The sequence below is a fragment of the Triticum aestivum genome, chromosome 2A (assembly GCF_018294505.1).
Source record: "Triticum aestivum cultivar Chinese Spring chromosome 2A, IWGSC CS RefSeq v2.1, whole genome shotgun sequence".
NCBI lineage: Eukaryota > Viridiplantae > Streptophyta > Magnoliopsida > Poales > Poaceae > Triticum > Triticum aestivum.
This window is the reverse complement of record NC_057797.1, coordinates 77,643,829-77,665,162: the sequence shown is the minus strand read 5'-3', so window position 1 is coordinate 77,665,162 and position 21,334 is coordinate 77,643,829. Positions and strand designations below refer to the sequence as shown.

Genomic DNA, 21,334 nt, shown 5'->3' with positions numbered 1-21,334 from the left:
GAGTATGCCACTCCAATCCTATACTTTTCCTGTTCCTACGTTTTCAAAATCCTACAAATCAAAGAGGCCCTAAGCTGCATGTGCACCCTATATGCCATCCAGATCAAGATCGCCATAACTGGAGTAGTTAATGACTCTACATGTCCTCGCCGAGTCACGATCCATCGATATCATCAGATTGGATCCATGGAGATGGAGAGAGGCGCTACTACCTAACCATTTTTAATTACCCAACAGGTAGTAGTAGTAGTATAATAACCCGGCTCCAACTTTATTTAACCGCGCGTTGCGAGGCCAGCAGAATATCAGTTGCCCTTTCATCACGAGCCCAAGCATGCGGAGCTCCATGGCCTGCTGGTCGCCAACCATGGCGCCGCTGGCAATGCTGCTCGTCTCTGCTCTATTCTTCGTCACCTCCCATGCTTCCCTTCCTATCCCTATCCAAGCTGCCGCCGACGACTTCCTCCGGTGCATGTCGGCGTCCGTCCCAGGCAACCTTCTCTTTCCCCGCAGCTCGCCGTCGTTCGCGTCGGTCCTTGCGTCCTCCGTCCGGAACCCGCGGTTCCTCGGGCCGGCCGTGGTGCGTCCGCTCTGCATCGTCACGGCGACCAACGCGTCCCACGTCCAGGCCGCCGTCGTGTGCGGCCGCCGGCACGGCGTGCGCCTCCGCGTGCGCAGCGGCGGGCACGACTACGAGGGCCTCTCGTTCCGGTCCGCGCGCCAGGAGGACTTCGCCGTCGTGGACCTCGCCGCCCTCCGCTCCGTGCGCGTCACCGTGCGGGAGCCGGCCGAGGCGTGGGTGGAGTCCGGCGCCACGCTCGGGGAGCTGTACCACGCCATCGGGAGGGCGACCGACCGGCACGCGTTCCCGGGGGGCCTCTGCCCGACGGTGGGCGTCGGGGGCCACCTGAGCGGCGGCGGCTTCGGCATGCTGCTGCGCAAGTACGGCCTCGCCTCCGACCACGTCATCAACGCCGTGATGGTGGACGCGGAGGGGCGGCTGCTGGACAAGCAGGCCATGGGGCGCGACGTGTTCTGGGCCATCCGCGGCGGCGGCGGCGGGAGCTTCGGGATCGTGCTGTCGTGGAAGGTGAGGCTGGTGGCCGTGCCGCCGAGGGTGACGGTGTTCACCGTCGTGAAGACGGCCCGGGAGGGCGCGGCGGACCTCCTCGCCAAGTGGCAGGAGGTCGCCCCTGCTCTCCCCGACGACCTGCTGGTGAGGGTGGTCGTCCAGGGGGACAAGGCGAGGTTCCAGGCCCTGTACCTGGGCGCCCGCGACGCGCTGCTGCCGGTGATGGGCAGCCGGTTCCCGGAGCTGGGAGTGAACCCGACGCACTGCAAGGAGATGTCGTGGATCCAGTCGGTGCCCTACATCTACATCGGCGAGGCAGCCAGCGTGGACGACATCCTGAACCGGACCGTCGCGAGGGACTCCTCCCCGAGCAAGTCGACGTCCGACTACGTGCGGCGGGCCATCCCGAGGGACGTGTGGGCGCGGATCTTCTCCGACTGGCTGGCGAGGCGGGACGCGGGGCTGATGATCCTGGACCCCTACGGCGGGAGCATCGCGGGCGTGGCGGAGTCGGCGACGCCCTTCTCGCACCGGGCCGGCGTGCTGTACAACGTGCAGTACATGAACTTCTGGGGCGTGGGCGGCGACGGCGCGGCAAACACGAGGTGGATCAGGGACATGTACGCGTTCATGGAGCCGCACGTGAGCAAGAACCCGCGGGAGGCGTACGTGAACTACAGGGACCTGGACCTCGGGCAGAACGTGGTGGGCGCCGGCGACGTCTCGAGCTTCGAGGCCGGTAGGGTGTGGGGGGAGAAGTACTACTCCAAGGCCAACTTCCGGAGGCTCGCCATGGCCAAGGGGCAGATCGATCCCCGCGACTACTTCAGGAGCGAGCAGAGCATCCCGCCGCTTGTTGGCTCGCAGCTGGAGCTGACCTCCGCCAGGAACGCGCCGCACGTTGATGGCGTGAATCCTCCGGGTTGGTGGGCAGTGGGGTGTGGGACAGGCAGTCCGTGTTCAGTCCTTAGCTCTGTCTTGGCTAAACTGATGCCTAGTTTCTTTTAGACATAGCTCATTCTGTTTTACCACGTAGTACTTGTTGGTCTTATTGTCAATGGTGTTTGCTAGCGGAAATAAAGTCTGAAATTATGGTTAGTGTTTGAATAAAACGGAGCGGGATGCGTCCAATCATGGGAGGAGACGAACAAGGTAGAGACGAGCAGCATTGCCAATGCCAGCGCCATGGTTGGCGACCTGCAGGCCATGGAGCTCCGCATGCTTGAGCTCGTGATGAAGTGCAACTGATATTTTGCTGGCCTCGCAACGTGCGATAAAATAAAGCTGGAGCTGGGTTATTAGAGCAACTCCAACGGGTCGACCCAAATGAACGGTGATTTTGTCCGCTTTTTGTTCGTTTGGATCGGCCAGACGGACACGAATGTTTGCTTTCGCATTTGGGTCAGCGCGTACGCTCAACGCTGGCCTGAGACCCATTTTGACGTCGCCAAAAAAAAATGAACGCATGCATATTAAAAAAAACACCATTAATTAAACATTAAAGCCGGCCACGAAGGCCGGCGAGAGTCCACACATCCACATTTGCATTTAAAAAGAAAGAAAACAGACTAAATTACGAGGCGGCGCGCTGCCCTAGGTGTCGTCGTCGTCGTCCTCGGGGTCCGTGAGGTTGATGAGCGTCGGCACCGGCCCGGCCCAGGCGAACGCCGTGTTCCAGAGCGCTGTCATGTCGGGCAGTGCCGGCACGGGGGGTTGTGCGGCCGCCTGTGCAGGTGCGGCCTGGCGCGCCTCCTCCTCGGCCTCGCGCCGCTCCTCCTTGAGGTGGCGCTCGAGCATCTCGAGGTACTCGCCGTCGCGGCGCTCCTCGGCCACCCTGATGCTGCGCTAGTGCTCGAGGTACGCCTGCTCCTGCGCCGGCGTCGCTCCCATCCAAACCAGCGGCGCGCGTACCCTTTGGCGCACTACTCCCGTCCAGGAGTAGCGCTCGTGGGGACGGCTCGGGCTCCGCCTCCGGCTTGATGGGGGACGGCGGGGCCACCGGCGGCAGCACGTTGTCGCCCGCCGCGGAGAGGACAAGGGCCTGCGCCATTGCCGCCTCGTACCGAGCCTCTTCTTCCGCCTTCGCCCTGCGCCGCTCGTCCTCCTCGCTCTCCCGAAAGACGGCGCAAGTGCCGCCTGGTAGGCGTCCTTCGCCGCCTGGTCCTCCTCACGGACAACGAGCGCCGGCGGCGGCAACCTCCAGTCGACCTCGCGCACGCCCCATCGCCTCGCCTCCTCGTGCTCGAAGGCGAACCACCTCGCTCAGTTGGGTGAGTCGGTTGCGTAGGCGGCCTCGCGGCGCTGCTTCGACGTCAGCATCGCCCGCCGGCGCCGCACCTCCTCCGCGTGAGCACGAGCCGACTGCGGCGCCGCCGGCACTGGGATCCTCTTTGGATCCAGATGCCAGCCGTGCGACAGCGTCACGTCGGGATACGGCAGAGGCTGGCGGTGCTGCCAGTGCCACTCCGCCTGGTGCACTGGCACGTTCGCGCGCTGCCTCTGCCGGCGAGGCGCCGGCGCCGGCGAAGGCGGGAGGAAAGGGGTGGCGGGGGACTTGCCCTTGGCCTTGCTGCTGCTGGCGCCGGAGAAGAGGCCCATCTCTGCTGTGGTTGTGGTGGCTAGAGTTTGCCGGCGACGAGGGAGCAAAGGATGGCAGATGTGGACGACGAGTTTGGATGAGAACGGCCCCGCTGCACGGTCGGTTTAAAAAAGGATGAGCGCCGTCGCTGACGCGTGGGCCCGTCGTTATAAATGAAACTGACCGCGTGGACAGCGGGTAGTTGAACGGATGCCATGTGGGGACACGGCGGACAGCGGAAAGGCGCATGAAGCGTCCGTTCAACGTCCGCGCCGACACATTTGAGGCGTAAATTTGCGTCACAAATGCGTCAGCGCGGACGCAACACGAACGTGATTTGGGTTTGGGTCGGCGCCTTGGGCCGCCACTTTTGTCCGCGTCGACCTAAACGAATGCAGACGGACGAAATGGGTCGGTCCTTTGAAGTTGCTCTTATACTGCAGGTTGGGTAATTAAAATGGGTAGGTACGCAGCGCCTTTCTCCATCTCCATCGATCCGATCTGATGATATGGATCATGACTCGGCGAGGACATGTAGAGTCGTTAAGTATAGTTATGGCGATCTTGATCTGGAGGGCATATGGTGCACATGCAACTTACTGTTTTTGTTGACTCCCACGGTCACTCGTGCCTCGTGCGTCGGTGAGCTTGCAAGAGAAAAGAGATTCTCCTGCACTAGAGATCCGAGCGCATGCAAATATAGCAGCGCAGGCCATCAATCCACTTTATGTCATGGCGCTCCTTTTCCTGCTCACAACAGTACAGGTCCTGTGCATGGTCGAAAGTCTTCTCTCGTGCTAGAAGGTGAATGATATTATTTTTTCTGTTAGGTATTTACTAGGTTTTCTGTTTTCTTTTGGGCATTTTTTGTTATTATGTTTCTTTTTTTCTTCTCATTTTCCCTTTTAAAATCGGGAAATTTCAAAAAAGAAAAATGTTCAATCGTTATTTTGTTTTCTTTATGTCATGTCATGTTTGCATTTCGCAGAAAAATGTTCTACATTTCATAAATTCTTCAACATTTTCAAAACAATGTGTTTAAAAAAATGTACCTGTTTCTAAACAATGTTCACAAACATGAAAACTGTATGAATCTTTCAAAAAATGTTTACCTTTTTTCAGAATTTGTTCGACAAGTTCGAACCGGTTGCTACAATGATCATTCGCTATATAGTAAACCCGATGTATAGTGAACCACGCTATCTGTGTGTCGTGCTGCTATTGAATGCAATGGGGAGCTACCTTACGCGCGCGAAGAATTCACTGGCGCTCATGCGTCCCCGTTCTTGGGCCGTCACAAGAAGAAGGGAAGCACCCGACTAGTTTCCCTGGTCGCTCGATCAAGTTAGACCGGTCGCGGTTGACCAGTTGACCGGTTAATCATTGATTGTGGAAAAAAATAGTATAAAAAATCATGAATTCAAATAAATTCATGGATTTCGAAAAATAGTTCATAAAGTCACGAATTTGAAAAAAATCCTCATTGAATTTAAAAAAAGTTCAGAATTTTTTGAAAAGTTTATCAATCTTTTTAGAAGTCTATTGAATTTAAACAAAGATCATCAAATTCTAAAACGTTCTTCTATTATGAAATAAATTCCATTGAATTTGAAACATGTTCATTGATTTTGAAATTTATTTATCAAAATTTTAAAAGAGTATAGCAAATTTGAAAAAAGTTCACTGATTTCGAAAAAAGTGCACCAAATTTGAAAAAGTGCGTGCATTGTGAAAAATAGATAAAAATAAAATAATGTAGATAGAAAAAAAATCAAACAAAAACCGGTCCCCAAAAAATTCAAAATGGAAAGAAACGTCTGGGAAGCTTCTTCAAACCGGGAGAGGTGAGCTTCCTGGGTGCGATTGTGGGCGGGGGTGCGCCAGATTGCAGAAAAAAAGAAGTAACGGCCGCATAAGGCTCCGTATAGGAAATGCCGACGCAATGGGCATCCAACAGGAGCTCCCCTATTCAGCGGTTAAGGCGGTAAATTGATGGTAAAACACACACTAGGCCGAAGCCCATGTAGCACTTTACTCTCTTCATGCAAGTTGGTGTTTTTCTCTTACAGTTGGATTTTCAGCCATTTTTTCATATTCGGTTGGTCTTTTATTTAGAATGCCGTTTTTGGAAAAATAAAATCTGAATTTTACATATATTATAAAATGGTAATGGTTTTTCAAGAAACATAGATTAGTTTTATAGAAAATCATGAATTAAAAATTAACGTGAATTTTAATAATTCTTATAAATTTAAAATATGTTAATAAACCTTTTTAAAAATTGAAAAATTAATAAATATATTTGAATATTATAAAGTTCACAAATGTTTCAAGTATTCAAGAGTTAATTTTTTTCAAAATAAAAAATGCCCATGAATAAAAAAACAAAAAGTAAAGGGAAAAACTGAAAATAAAAAACCAGTAGAAAATACTAGTAAAAAACCTGCAAAAAATAGAAAAAAAACTGGACCAGGATCTTCCCAAAAACCGACTCTCTGCATTCTTTTACATGGTTAGGTTTATACGTTTTTGTAGATTGTACGGTATTAGTACTTCAGTAAATACAATATGAAATTAAGATACGGTTCGGTTTATACGAAATTATTTCGGTGTATACCATAATAACCAAAGTTGAAGCGAATTTGAAAATGACCGTAATAATTTACAAATTTATGACTCAAAACACATAATTTTTTATAGAAACAATATATAGAAGTATACATAAGTATATTGCATGCATGGATCCATTCATTGATGGTTACGAACGTGCTTAGTATTTTTTAAGAGAAAAATAACTATGTTACACGAAAATTGGACGTGCTTAGGAGGGAATCTGGATCATGTACAAGAAAAATGACTACTTGTATGGTTGTTCGCCTCGAAAAATAAAAGAAATTACTTCGTTATTCGGTTGACCATTTGGTTTTTCAGTATATACCATAAAAACCGAAATTGAAAACAGTAAGAAAAGTTCATACCATATAGAAACCACAAACCATAAAATTGGGTCGGTTCAGTTTATTTTTGGTTCAGTTTTCAAATGCATAGAGTGGGCCGGCCCATAACATCAGGAGGTGTGTGTGTTTCCTACGAGCAACACTTTAGTCAGCTCCTTAGGAAGAAGAACATGATCAGGGCTCTGATGAATTCTTTAGGGATACAGATTGGTGATCCAGCGGAGCTTAAATCAATGGTAACGGAATTTTATAACTCTTTACACCTCGGAGGGTGTGAATGATATGGAGGCAGTGCTCAACCATGTACCCAGGAAAGTTACCAGGGAGACGAATGCAAGTTTATGTGCAGATTATATAGAGGAAGAGGTGAAAACAGCGTTGTTTCAGATGTTCCCAACTAAATCACCTGGGCCAGATGGCTTTCCTGCGCATTTTTATTAGAGGCACTGGGATGTATGTGGTGAAGAGGTGACAAAGCGTGTTCTGCGTATTGTTAGAGGGGAGGAAAGTGCAGAATGTATCAATGAAACTTTTCTGGTACTTATTCCAAAGGTAATGATCCCATCTTTGTTATCTCAATTCCGCCCCATTAGTTTGTGCAATGTTTTGTACAAAATTGCCTCCAAGGTTTTGGCAAACAGGTTGAAGCAGATTTTACTAGACATAATTTCAGAAGAACAATCAACCTTTGTGCCAGGGAGACTGATAGCTGACAACATTATTACTGCTTATGAGTGTCTGCACTTTATGAAGAGGAGCAAGTCAAAGAATAACAACCATTGTGCTTTAAAACTTGATATGATGAAGGCCTATGACAGGATTGAATGGGACTATCTTCAGGCAATGATGGTAAAGCTTGGCTTTGCACAACAATGGGTAAATGTGGTTATGAATATGATCAAGTCAGTCTCATTTTCAGTTCTTTTCGATGGAGAGCAATTGGAGCAATTTAAACCCACTAGAGGTATTCGGCAGGGAGACTCGATCTCCCCTTATCTATTTTTGATTGCAGCGGAGGGCCTTTCGTGCCTACTAAAATCCGTTCCTCAGTCGTCAGCTTTTGAGTTCAGGTGGTGCCGACAGCTCCGGTTGTCAAGCACTTGCTTTTTGCTGATGATAGCCTGCTGCTATTCAAGGCCAGTGTAGAAGGGGTAGCTTTGGTGTCAAACTTGTTGAATATATATTGCAATGCTTCGGGACAAAGAGTGGACAATGACAAATCCTCTATTTTTTTCAGTAAGGGATGTCCTCAAGCAACTCGTGATGGTATTAAAAACTCTCTACAGGTGCATGATGAACAGTTAAGCGACATGTACCTAGGGATGCCTACTGATGTGTGACATTCAAAGAATGGCACCTTCAGGTATTTGACAGATAGGGTATGTGAGAAGATCAAAATATGGATGGAGAAGTTGTTATCTTATGCTGGGAAGGAAGTGCTTATCAAGGCAGTAGCTCAAGCAATTCCAGTTTGTTCTATGGCTTGTTTCAGGTTGCCAATAGGAATTTGCGAAAGTATTACATTTATGATCAGACAATTTTGGTGGGTTAGCAAGAGGGGGAAGAGAAAGCCTTGCTGGATTTCTTGGGATGTATGCACAAGACCCAAATACTTGGGAGGGCTCGGATTTTGGGATATTGAGTTATGTAATTTATCCCTACTTGCTAGACAGGCATGGCGTATCATTCAAGCTCCAAATACGCTAAGTGCGAGAATTTTACAAGCTAAGTATTTTCCGGGCACTTATATCCTGGATGCTGAGTTGGGACACAACCCATCTCAGATTTGGAGGGGTATTCGGGATGGGAGAGATGCCCTTGCTAGAGGAATAATATGAAGAATTGGTACAGGAGAAAGCACATTGGTTTGGGAGCATAATTGGATACCTCGATCGGGATTGATGAAACCGGTGTTATCTCTGGTGACGGAGAGGCCGACTTGGGTTTCGGAGTTGATTGATATCTTGTCGGCGAGTTGGCGTGAGGATAAGGTGTGAGCGGTATTTCTGCCAATGGATACTGATAATATTTTGAAAATCCCACTTTGTACTAGGGGAGTTGATGATTTCTGGGCTTGGGGAGAAGATGGCAGAGGCATTTTTTCAGTTAAACCTGTTTACAATTTTTTGTCACTATGAAGCTGCAGAATGAAGCATTGTTACAGCCGGTTGGAGGACATTCGAACGCTGTCATGGAAGAGAGAGCATTGATGTCATTATAGAAGATCAAGATACCTTCGACAATCAAGGTTTTCTTGTGGAGACTTTGCCATGAAACCACTCCAACGGCAGCTGTATTACATCGCAGAAATATGTCGACCACATCTGTGTGTGCTTTCTGTGCCGTGCAAGATGACTGGAAACATGCTTTGATTGATTGCATTATGGCGAGGAGCGTGTGGTCTCTCTGCTCAGAGGAAATTGTGGAAGCTATCGTTGATAATCTGATAATGGATGCAAAAAATTGGTTATTTACTATGCATGAGACATTGTCACACGAGAAGTTCACCCGAATGGTGGTGACCTTATGGGCCATTTGGCGATCAAGGAGGAAAGCCATCCATGAAGATATTTTTAAAGCCCTTTTGCATTCTTTTGTCAACTTTTTTCTCAGAGATCTACAAATAGTTGAAAGGTAAACTCCGACGCAGCCACAAATGCCCAAAGCACGACCAACAGCTTGGTTGGCACCTCCGGAGGGTCTTGCAAAGGTTAATGTTGATGCAGCGGTCTCTGTTGAAGGAAGTTTTGGAGCTGTGGTGGCAGTCTGTCAGGATCAGAGAGGAAAATTTCTTGGGGCTTCAGCTGTCATTTTCAAACACATAATTGATCCTAACACGCTGGAAGCATTGGGAGTACGTGAAGGGAAATCTTTAGCTGACGATCTTTACGAGAACCGGATTCAATATTGCTTCAGATAGCAAGATGGTGGTGAATGACATCAAGGTGAACTCGGCAGCAGGGTATGGAGCCATTCTACATGAAAGAAAAGACCGATCTAGGAATTTCTTTTGCTGTAATATAGTTCATGAGTTTAGGAGCTCGAATTTCGAGGCTCACACTCTCGCTAGACATGCTTTAGGACTCGGTTTTGGTCGCCATGTTTGGTTAGGCCGACCGGGGGAGCTTCCCTTTCGTAAACATTTTGGAGATTGAATAAAGCTAAGCGAGATTGTCTCAAAAAAGTCAGCTCCTTAAGCGTTAAGTAGGATATTCCTGTGTAATGTACTAATTTAATTGTTGGTGTCAATAGTCGTTGGTTGAATTTAAATCACATCACACAAAAATGATACTACTTGCTAGCTACGATTTATCCCGGAGATTCCAACATGAAGCAAGAAGGAAGTCAAGCGAGATAATATGCATTTTGATGAAAGAAAGGGTCCGACCTCCTCCTAAGTTGTCATTTAATTAAATTGGCGGCTTGACATCATGACCGACAAGTCTAAATTTCATGAAAAACTGGGGAAGCATCTTTTACGGATGGTTTGGATTCCAGAATTGGATCCTAGCTGAGCATTAGGAAATTCTATCACTAGCATTTTGAAGGCAAAACTCCATCATGATACAATGTATCCAACACAAAATATGGTTAATTATCACCATAAGATTTGGATTTTTTTGCTAAGCTTGAAGCCCCTTCTCCTTAGAACATTGTATGTGCTCTTTAAACCTTGTTAATACATTGCTTATAGGAGCATGTACCTAATCACATTTAGTGTAAACATCAAAATCTTGCTTAGTTTGTCATTAATCATGAGAACCCACTTAGCTCCAACATTTCCAGTAAAAAAAATCCTATAATATGTTTCTTACGGGTGTCCATACAATTTAGAGGAAGTTCTCAGCCGAGGTCTTTTGCCAGTTCCCATAAAACCTTTCCCTAAAGGTGGTTTTGGTGGTGGTGCGATCGTGACGACGAACTCTGGCGGAGGATGGCGATGGGTGGCAGCACCAGGCAGGCGGGCAGCGCAGTAGCGATGATCAACGATGGCGGCACGATAGTCAGGGGTGGCGGGGCAACGACGTTGTGGATTCTGGTGGCGGTTAGCTGACGTGGCACTTTTACAGGAAGGGCCATCTTCCCATAGATTGAGGAGAAGTTTTAGAGATTACATGGGTTCCCATAAATTTTTTAGGCATTCATGGGAACTGTTGGAGAGCTTTTTTTGCCCAGGAGGAACAATATGCAATTAAACTTCTACTCCATTGAGTCCATCCCCATCGCCTCATCCTTACTCTTGTCCTTTATAAGACTCTCCTTTGGATGGAAGTTAGAGAGCTTGCTACCATGCTAGAGTTTGATTCGAGCTTGACATGGGACTTTTTGGTGTCGTTCAGCCTAGAGAAGATGGTGCCAGGGAGTGGATGATCTAGCTCGCCAAATCCTTTGAAATAGGGCTCCAGTGCACCGAATCATCATCGGTGAGACCAATGCAAATAGGACGACGTCTCAGGTGTTGAAGAACATAGGTCGTTAGAAAGTTTGAGAATATTGGTGTTGCATAGGTCGTTTCAATGTAGTGCAGTCATGTTTTTTTTGTTGTATACATGGTCAGCGTGTTAGTAGTAGCGATTTCTTGATGTATGTTGCAAAGGGATGTTTTACATGTTACAGTGGATTTTTGTCGTTTCCTCATACATTGGTATGTTTATCTGGGTATGTTGCAAACCAGTTTTTAACGGTTTGATCCAATGAATATGAATTTATGGTATCCATGGAACTTTTTTTGTTGCATACACCACTAGTGCAGAACCGGGCTTTAGCGCCGGCTCGTAAGGGCCTTTAGTGCCGGTTCTACAACCGGCACTAAAGAGTGGAGACTAAAGGCCCTCCTTTACTACCGGTTCGGCACGAACCGACGCTAAAGGGCTACCACGCGGCACGAGCCAGCGCCGGGGGAGGGGAGCCCTTTAGTACCGGTTGGTAACACCAACTGGTATTAAAGGATTTCTTTTGATTTTTTTTTGAAATAAAGAAAAAACAGCCCACCTACTGGGCCGGCACAGCTTGCATACGACTAGAAACCCAACCTCTAGTTGGGCCAGGATGCAGGCCCGTATGGCCCAATAGGCCCCACAGGCCAACAAAGGCCTGCTTAGAGAGGAGCTCGACACGGTAGCCGCAGCGGGGCTTATAAACCGGTGCGAGCTCCTCTCAACTAGCGAGGTGGGACTAAACATTGTGCATGGCGGGTGGCAGCGCACCCCTTTAGTACCGGTTGGTGGCACGAACCCGTACTAAAGGGGGGGTTCTTTAGTACCGGTTGGAGCCACCAACCCGTACTAAAGGCCACCACCTCTTTAGTACCGGTTCGTGGCACGAACTGGTACTAAAGGTTCGCCACGAACCGGTACTAATGAGCGCCGCCCAGCTAGCCGTTGGAACCGGCACTAATGGACACATTAGTGCCGGCTCAAAATCAAACCGGCACTAATGTGCTTCACATTTGACCCTTTTTCTACTAGTGCACGGTTAATGTTGTAACCTTTTTAATGATTTAAAAGTATGGTGGAAACTATGTAACTATGTGTCATGAAATAATGTGCAAGAACTAGGTTTTCTTGTTGCAAAGTGGGGATGTCTCATATCAACACACTTGCATGCGATTGGATGGTAGAGTTGGCATCAATTTGTCTCTCCACGCATCATGCAGAAGCCTAATGCATTCCTATAAAACAAGCTCAACACATGTCCTTTTAATTAGTGCAAAGTTTCCCTAAGTATGTAGAGGAATAGTTACTCATAGATGCTAGTTAGTTTCATACCATCATTGGATGAACCATGTGGGCATGAGGCCCATTCAAAAAATTATGAATTCCAAAGTGTTGCACCAGGTTTAGTCCCGTGGCTAAAGTAAGGAGGTGGATACTTAAATCGCATGTAGCCTCCAAGTGTGTTTTTGGTAGTTAATACAATTCCTATAGACTCATTGAATTATGTATGAATAACATTAGATGGATGAATTTTACATGGTACATGAAGGATATTGGAGAAATTTTATATAAATCAAGATATAAATAGAGATCATTGTGTACAATAGATGAATGTATTATGATAAGAAGTGAGGGAGCTTCGAGCCATCAAGATTGAGTTTGATAAGCACATGGTCACTAGCACTAGGGGTGGAAGCTTAAGGTAGGTGCGATGCGTCGATGATGCCGAGGTGTGAGCATGGGGTGGTGCTGCTAACTAGATGTCGCCGATGAGCTATGTATTTATTTATTTCCATGGTGTAGTATCACCGACGAATAGGGAATGCACATTAGTGGATGTTGTGTTACTACTAATGAGCAAGGGTTGCTCATTAGTGGTATGTTTTGGTTCCACTAAGAATTAGTTTCTAATGTGTAACCAAACCGTGAGTGTTCAAGGTTTCTAGTCCAACGATGTTTTAACTAATTAATGTTGTTGTAGAAACAACAAAGAAGTCACTCGGGGACCCAACAACTGCTAAGTAGCACAAATCCTAGGAGTAGCAAGAACAACCATCCATCCTCAAATCCATCCAATATTATTCATGCATTAACTATGGAATATTCCTCCATGCACATCTCAATGAAAATATTGGTCCATAAGGATTTTTTTAATAATTACCAGAAACAAACTTGGGGCTACATCAACTTCCATTGTATTATATATGTACCTATTTGAATTCGCGAATAGTGTCCTAGGTCAATGGTGTTTAGCTAGGAAGTATTGGATATGGGTAACTCCTAGTTACAATACCAGAAGTGAAGTAGAAGTAGTGTATTTAGCACAACACATTTTTAAAAGAACCAATGTTGGTTGACATATGTAGGTTGCCAGTAAGCTTCTCTATTCGCATGTAAGAGAATAGGTGACTTTACGATGTGCTACTCCTTCCTACATAAGCTTATCATGTATAATTGACACCGTTAGATGTGGTCTTACAATCTAATAGTTATTATTTTTGGTGCACTAACTTGAAATAATTGAACAAACAATTTTTTTTCCAACTTGTCTGTGCAAATTTGAGATACTATACAACTTGATGTTGAATCATTCTTTTCTCTATGGGACAGTCATTCTTTTCCAACTTTATATCTCCCAATTAGGCTCGGCATTGATTTCCAAACTAACATGCTTTATTTAGTTCCTCCTATTTCTCTATGGGGCAAACATTTTTTTCAACGTGCAGTGTTTTTTTGTTTTATGTTCCTTTTGGTTTATGTGCATTGTCCTTCCTGAGTTTGTGTTTCCTTGATTCATACATTTGTATTTATAGTTAGTTGTATCTAACTATGCTCAAAACTCCATTAGCTTGGTTCATGGTTTTTATAACATCTTATTTGCAATTTGCACACTCATGTATGCAAAATGGTAACAATGGTATTAGGAAAAAGTCCCCATAAAAGCTTGTTTAGTACAGATTATGCCAAATTGCAGATTGTCGTATTCATTATAAATTGAAATATCTCATCATAGATTTAGTGACTCTTTAACACATTTGCATAATGCTGTTTGGAAAAGCGGAGATACAAATGTTTTGAAATCTTGGGAAGCATGGGGGACATATATCGCAAAAAAGAGATTTCAGTGGTTCGATCAGTGATACTTCTCCCAATTAGAGTTTATACCGTGCTAAAACACAAGAGGAAAATAAATTCTAAAGAAGCTAGTAGTGTAGAGTTAGGCAAATTTACACAAATCTTCTCTTGCTATGTAGGTTTTCTGCGTTCCGAATTGCTAATTGATTATAATCACAAGGTTCTCGACATATAAATGAAACTTTATGAGTTATGTTGCAAAGGATGTGCCAAAGGGGACTAATGGGCTGAGCTTTTTTTTACCGAAAAAGGCTTTCGCCCCGCTTTATAAATAAAGCAAACCGCCAGGAGCACATACAAGACCAGTTCAACACACACACCCAAGTCGCACAAATAAGGTCCAGAGGTTCTGGTGAGGGCACAGCTCAACAAGCCCAAAAACGCAACACAACATAAAAAGACAGCTCAGCCAGGGCCAAGGCCGTAGCCGGAGCTGGATAGCAACACACGACTAATCAGGCTCAGGAGGAGGCGGCGGAGGGGGCGGCGACAGACGGACGGCCATCGAGCGGAGGTCGGCGATGAAGACGGAGATGGCGTCTCGGTCCCGAGGGCGGCTAAGCGGCCGCCAGAGCTGCAAGTAACCAGACAATTTGTAGAGGGCGTCAGTAGAGCGTCGGAGAGGGGAGCGCTGAATCACAAGTTTATTGTGAATGGTCCAAAGCGTCCACGCGAGAACCCCAATCTCAAGCCACCTAATGTGGCGAGATGGAAGCGGGGAGGCCTGTAGTTCGGCGAAGAGGTCGGGGAAGTTGGAGTGGCACCAATTCCCGCCAATTGCCTCCCTAAAGCAGCTCCATACGAACTGCGCAGACACACAGGAGAAGAAAATGTGGTTCGAGTCTTCGGGGGAATCACAGAGGGGGCAGAGGCCAGAGCCCGGGCCATTGCGCTTGCGGACCTCAACACCTGACGGAAGCCGACCGCGGATCCACTGCCACATGAAGATCCAGATTTTAAGGGGCAGTCGAATGGACCAAACTGCCTGAAGCGGGGGAGGGGCGGAGGAGGGGGCGATAGCCGCATAGAGGGACTTGGTGGAGAATTGTCCCGAAGGCTCAAGGTGCCACCGAACCTCATCCGGGCCAACATCGACAGTCGGTTCATGGAGCGCAATACAATCAAGCAGCTCATGCCAGGCGGCCACTTCCGGAGGCCCAAATGGCCTCCGGAACGCGAGGCGCCCTAAGTCAATAAGGGCCTACTGAACCGAGAATGTAGGGGTGACAGCGATGGAGAAGAGGTCGGGAAAGCGGGCAGTGAAGGGGGCGTCCCCAGCCCAGCGGTCAAACCAGAACAAGGTCGCGGCTCCGGAACCAACCGATATGGAGGTCCCAATGCGGAGGACGGGAAGCAGCTGGATGACCGACTGCCAGAACTGGGACCCTCCTGACCGCTAGCAGAAGGCCAAGGGTTGACCACGCAGGTATTTGTTCCGGATGATGTCTAACCACAGACCGCCATGTCCCTGAGAGATGCGCCAGAGCCAGCGGGAAAGGAGGGAAATGTTCATGCGCTTAGAGCACATGATGCCAAGGCCTCCCTGGTCCTGAGGCTTGCAGATGTCGGGCCAACTAACCATATGATACTTCTGCCTGTTATTGTCTCCCGCCCAATAGAAGCGAGATTGAATTTTAGCAATCTCGTGATGGAGGGTCTCGTGGAGACTGTAGAAGCTCATAAGGAATATGAGGAGACTAGAGAGCGAGGAGTTGATGAGGATTGTCCGGGCCGCCTTCAAGAGCCAACGACCTTGCCACGGCTCCATTCGCGTTTGCAACTTGGAGACCGTAGGGCGAAGGTCCGCCACAGTGAGCCGGGAGTCACTAATGGGCGTTCCCAAGTATGTCGTTGGGAAGGAGCCCAGGCGGCAGTTGAGGCGGTTGGCAATGCCGAGGGCCTCAGCCGGAGAGTAGCCCATCACCATCACATCGCTTTTGTCGAAGTTGATCTTGAGACCAGACATTTGCTGGAAGCAGAGGAGGAGGAATTTCAGGCTAGCGATGTCCGCATCTGAGCCTTCGACCATGATGATGGTGTCGTCAGCGTACTGGAGCAGGGAGATGCCAGTGCCATCGGTCAGGTGAGGGGTGATCCCACGAATATGACCAGTAGCCTTGGCCTTGTCCAGGATGGCCGCAAGAGCATCAACCACCATATTAAACAAGAACGGGGAAAAAGGGTCGCCCTGTCTCACCCCACAGAATGTGGGGAAGTAGGGACCAATCTCCCCGTTGATGTTAACGGCCGTGCGTCCACATGAAACCATCTGCATCACCCGAGTTACCCAACAGTCATCGAAGCCTTTTCGCAGAAGAACTTCCCGAAGGAAGGGCCAACTAATAGTGTCATAGGCCTTATGGAAGTCGATCTTCAGAAAGACCGCTTTGAGGTGCTTGGAGCGGACTTCATGGAGGATTTCATGGAGGACCAACACCCCATCTAGAATATACCGGCCTTGGATGAAAGTCGATTGGTTGGGGTGGGTAATACGGTCGGCAAGCAGGGTCACCCTATTAGCGTACCCTTTAGCAAGAATCCGGAAGATCACGTTAATCACCATGATAGGGCAGAACTGGCGGATGTCAGAAGCACCAGGAACCTTGGGGATGAGCGAGATCGTCCTGTAGTTCAGGCGTCCGAGATCGATGGACCCGATGTAGAACTCGTCAAAGATAGCCATGATCTCCGGCTTAATCACATTCCAGAAGCTCTGGAAGAACTTAACTGGAAGACCATCCGGGCCAGGGGCCGAGGATGGGTTCATGCCCTTGATGGCCGCCCAGACTTCGTCCTCAGAGAAGGGGGCCGTAAGGGCCGCGTTCTCAGATGTGGAGACAAGATGGCGATCAGACCAACAGTCCTGGGCAAGGGATAAGCCGCTCCGAGGAGCGGCGATGAACAAGGACCTATAGAAGCCGTCGACGTGGGACCTAATGTCCCGCGGGGATTGCAGGAGAACCGAGCCATCCCAAAGAAGGGGGATGGTGTTGCGCCTGCGACGAACATTCGCGATGGCTTGGAAGTAAGCCGTATTCGCGTCACCCTTCAGGACCCATTTCTGAGCACCGCGCAACCGCCAGTAAGCCTCTTCATCCGTGTAGATGATAGAAAGCTGGTCCTCCAAGTCGTAGCGGGAAAGCCACTCCTCGGGGGAGAGGCCGTGCGCGTCGGCCCGAAGATCCAGGGCTTGGATCGCGGACAGAAGAGCCTTCTTACGCTCACGGAAGTCGCACCCCAGGTTGGAGCCCCATCCTTTCATGAACTGTCGGCCCCGTTTGGCGCAGCTGTGCCAGGAGTACAGCAGAAGGAGGGCGAGCAGGGGACAGGGAGAGAGCCCGAGTCTCCACCCACCGGGCACCGACCGCGTCAATGAAGCCAGGTTGGGACAGCCAAAAAGTCTCAAACCGGAAGCGGGGGGGAACCGGGGGGCGTTCATCAGCAGAAGAGAGAAGGAGGGGGACGTGGTCAGATCCAATCCGGGTGATGGCCCAGAGGGATACGAGGGAGCAGCGGAGGTCCCATTCCGGGGAAACTAGGACCCGGTCCAGAACGGACTGGGTCGGGGCAGCCTGACGGTTGGTCCAAGTGAACCTGGCCCCAACCCGGTCGATCTCACGGAGGCCAAGATCAGCAATGCAGTCGTTGAACATTTGCATAAGGCCAAAGTTGACGTTGGCATTGCTCTTGTCCTCCGCGCACCTAAGGAGGTTAAAATCACCCCCTACGACAACAGGCAGCGATGCCGTCGACACCTTCCGATGAAGCTCCTCGAGGAAGGAAGCGGATCGGCTGTGATCGGCAGGACGTAGACAATAATGACCTCCCACTTGAAGTTCAGGGAGCGCTCGAAAAGCTCCATGCTAACGAAGAACTGGCCCTGGTCCATACTACCCACCTCGAATGTGGCATCCTTCACACCTAACAGGATGCCACCAGAATGGCCCGCGGTCCCACTAGACGGGAGCCAATGCCAGGCGAAAAGGTGGGAGCTCAGGCGGTCAAGCTCCGTAAGGGAGAACTCCGTACGCATGGTCTCTTGGATGGCCACAATGTCAATGTGTTCGTCACGAATGTACTCGATGAGTTGGCGGTGGCGGCCATCATGGCCGAAACCGCGGATGTTCCAGAAGAGGGCACGCATCCCGCAGCCATTGAGGGGCTGCTTGACCCCAGGACACGAGATGCGCTTTGCGCGCGAAGAGCAGCCGTCCGAGATCGGGTACGACCCCGAAGCTCGGTAACGGACAGGGGGGGGGATTCCACCGATCCGACGAGGAGGAGGCGGTCTCGGGTCCACTGACTCGGGCAACGAGTCAGGGGGCAGGAGCAGGGCTGCTCTAGCTGCAGCCAGCCTACCATCGAGGATCTCGCGGGCCCTAATGGCCTCGATATGGGCTAAGGGGGAGCCGACCTCCCCCCTAAATATGACCGCGGAGTCAGTCGCGATCTTCACAAGGTTCCCAAGAGGGATCGACTCGAGAGCAGAGAAAGAACAAGTAGCTGCCGAGGGAGGGACTAAGGGGGTACCTGGCGTGATAGTCCCTCCCAGCACCCGGGTTATCGCCAGGAGGCCCATCGTCGGTGAAGCGAGGACGACCGACGTGGTTGGGAGTCTCGGGGGCGATGCGGAGGTCGTAGCCCAGGTCGTTGAAGAAAACACGGACGGTGACATGGAGCTTGGAGGAGTCTAGACACTTGACCTTGACCCGGACCTCTTCCCACTTGCGGAGGGAGAGCTCGTCGACCACCACCACCTTGCCCAGGATCCGGGACATCTGCGGATGACGAGCTCGGACCGGGCGATGTCAGGGAGGCCACCCACGATGAGCCAAGCGGTGTCCAGGACAGCCACCGAGGGGGCGTCGAGGACCGGCTCGGTGATGTCGACGACGAGCTGGTTGAGGGCGAGGGTGATCCAGCCACTACGAGTGGCGTAGCCGTAACTGATGGTGTCGGGGAAGATGACGGTGAAGATGTGGCCAGCAGTGGGAGTGACCGCCCAGTCCCACTGGCGACGGTAGAGGTGGTTGAGCTCAGCCTCGATCATCTCCGGGGATGCCACCCCGTCGACCACTGTAACGATCGCCTGAAGGGAGGGGGTGGGCGGGGGGAGATCCGGGACCTCGAGATGGAAGAACCCAAGCCCCTCGATGCCGTGGCCATACATCATGAGCTCGGACGTCACCGGGCGGTCTGGGCACAGGAGAGCCGAATGACCAGGATCCGAGCAAATGTAGCAGCACTGGGGGTTGACGCAGTTGACTTGCGAGTGACCCGGCACCCCGCAGTTGAAACACGGGGGGGCGAGGGAGGTTGGAGACGGGACCCGGGGCGACGGAGGTGCCCGAAGCCGAGGCCGGAGGGGCGGCCGGGTTGCCACGGCCCTGGCCTCGACGCTTCTTTTTCTTGGCAGGGCCTTGGCGGCCGCGAGCGGGAGCGCCGCCCGAGGTGGCAGCCGAGGCAGGAGCCGAAGGGCCGGCGGCGTGAGGTGGCACGTACTTTCGGGAGGCCGACGCGACGGCCGAGGCTTGGGCGCGGGGGGACGGGGGGCGCGCAGCGTGAGACGGAGATGGGCTGCGGCCCCGACGAGGAGGCGGGGAGGGCGAACGGCGACGCGGGCGCCAGTCCCCCGAGGTGGCTGGACGAGGGGAGCGGGGGAACGGCGGTCGTTCCGGTGACCTTCGCGGAGCTCGCGTCGGAGCTCCTCCTCACGGCGGAGGGTGTCAGGGGAGGGACGGGGAGGGTCGCGACGGTCGTCCGAGCGACGCATGGGGCGGGGTGCCCCGTCCTCCCAGTCACGCGGCATGGCCGGGCGCGGAGAGGGAGGGGGAGACGCGGAGGAGGGGGGAGGGACGGCCGCCGGAGAGCTCGAGGTCGGGGCGAGGTCGGGGCGAGCAGCAACCGACGAGGCGGCGGGGGGAGGGAATGAGGAGCACGGGCGACCTCCTGGGATCCAGATCAACCGCCCTAGGGGAGTGGGCCTAGGGCTCGGGCGTGGCCCAGGAGGGGTCAGCCGGCCCAGCTAGGGGGCGCGGGCCCAGGAGAGGGGAAGACCGGTTGGGCCGGCGCGCGGCCCAAGATGCCAAGGCCCAACGGGCCATAGCCCAGCAGGCGGGCGGCAGGCGTGACCCGTAGGGTTTCCCCCTGGGGCGCGGCGCCCACCATCGCCGCCGCCGGCGTGACCGAGGAGGGGGGCAGGGGTGCAATCCGACGGGAGAAGCCGACGCGGAGGCACAGAGCGGAGGAGCCAAACGAGGCTATGAAGGGGCGGAACGGCTTCGAGCGGGCGGGCGGGGCCGCGGAAGGCAGGTCGCGACGCGCCGCGGGCAGCAACGGGGACAACTCCGGCGGGCCGCAATCGGCCGGATGACGCCAGGACGAACCTGCGCCGCCCCGCTCGGAGCGGCCGACCACACCCCAAGACCGGAGGCGCCGACGGCGAGCTCCACCAGCCCCCAAGGACGCTCCTTGCAGCCCGGACGCCCGAGACGAGCTCGAGGGCGAGGTCTGCGCATGCGGCGGCCGTGAGCCGGCTACCGAACCCCGCACGCGGGGGGCCTGGGTTACCGGCCCGGCAGGACCGCGCAACGCGACGGGGCATGGAGGCCAGGGGAGGGGAGGCGTCGACCGGGGAGGGGGGGGGAAGGTGGGTCGTCGGCGCAGTCCGCCCAACGGAAGCTCGGAGCCGCAGCCGGGGCGGGTCATCGCCAGGGGTCATCGGGGCGGGAAGGGCCAGCGAGGCGGCGGGGGATGCGGGCGACGGGGCGGCCCCGGAGCACGGGGGGGGGGGGGGGGGTGGCGGCGGCGGCCACCAGCGCGGGGAGGGGCGGGGCGCCAGCGCCATCACCAGAGCCCGAAAGCGTCGTCATCAAGAGCCTACACCAGCCGATCCGTGATGATCACTCGGCTAAGCTTTTCAGTTTTAAAATGTTGCAAGACACTTGCAGGTTTGGAATTATCATAAGGAACTCCTTTATAGTATGGACGGTGGCATAGTGACTTTTTTTTTCTTCAGAACCATGTAATATGTGTTTCTTATGTGTTCTACATATTATGGCAGTGTACTCAAAATTAGGTCATTTGAATTAGTGATAAGGGTAGGAGTTGCTTATTTTGAGTTTGTAGGGATCAGGATCTAGAATCTCTATTCGAA

At 51.4% G+C, this 21,334-nt stretch overlaps 1 protein-coding gene across 1 annotated transcript; it reads left to right on the top strand.

Moving 5' to 3' along the window:
- Nucleotides 1–287: 287 nt before the first annotated feature.
- On the top strand, nt 288–2,170 carry LOC123184818 (berberine bridge enzyme-like Cyn d 4). The gene has a single exon (XM_044596872.1). The coding sequence runs from the start codon at nt 335–337 to the stop codon at nt 2,078–2,080; it is 1,746 nt and encodes a 581-aa protein (XP_044452807.1). The 5' UTR covers nt 288–334; the 3' UTR covers nt 2,081–2,170.
- The last annotated feature ends 19,164 nt before the right edge of the window (nt 2,171–21,334 follow it).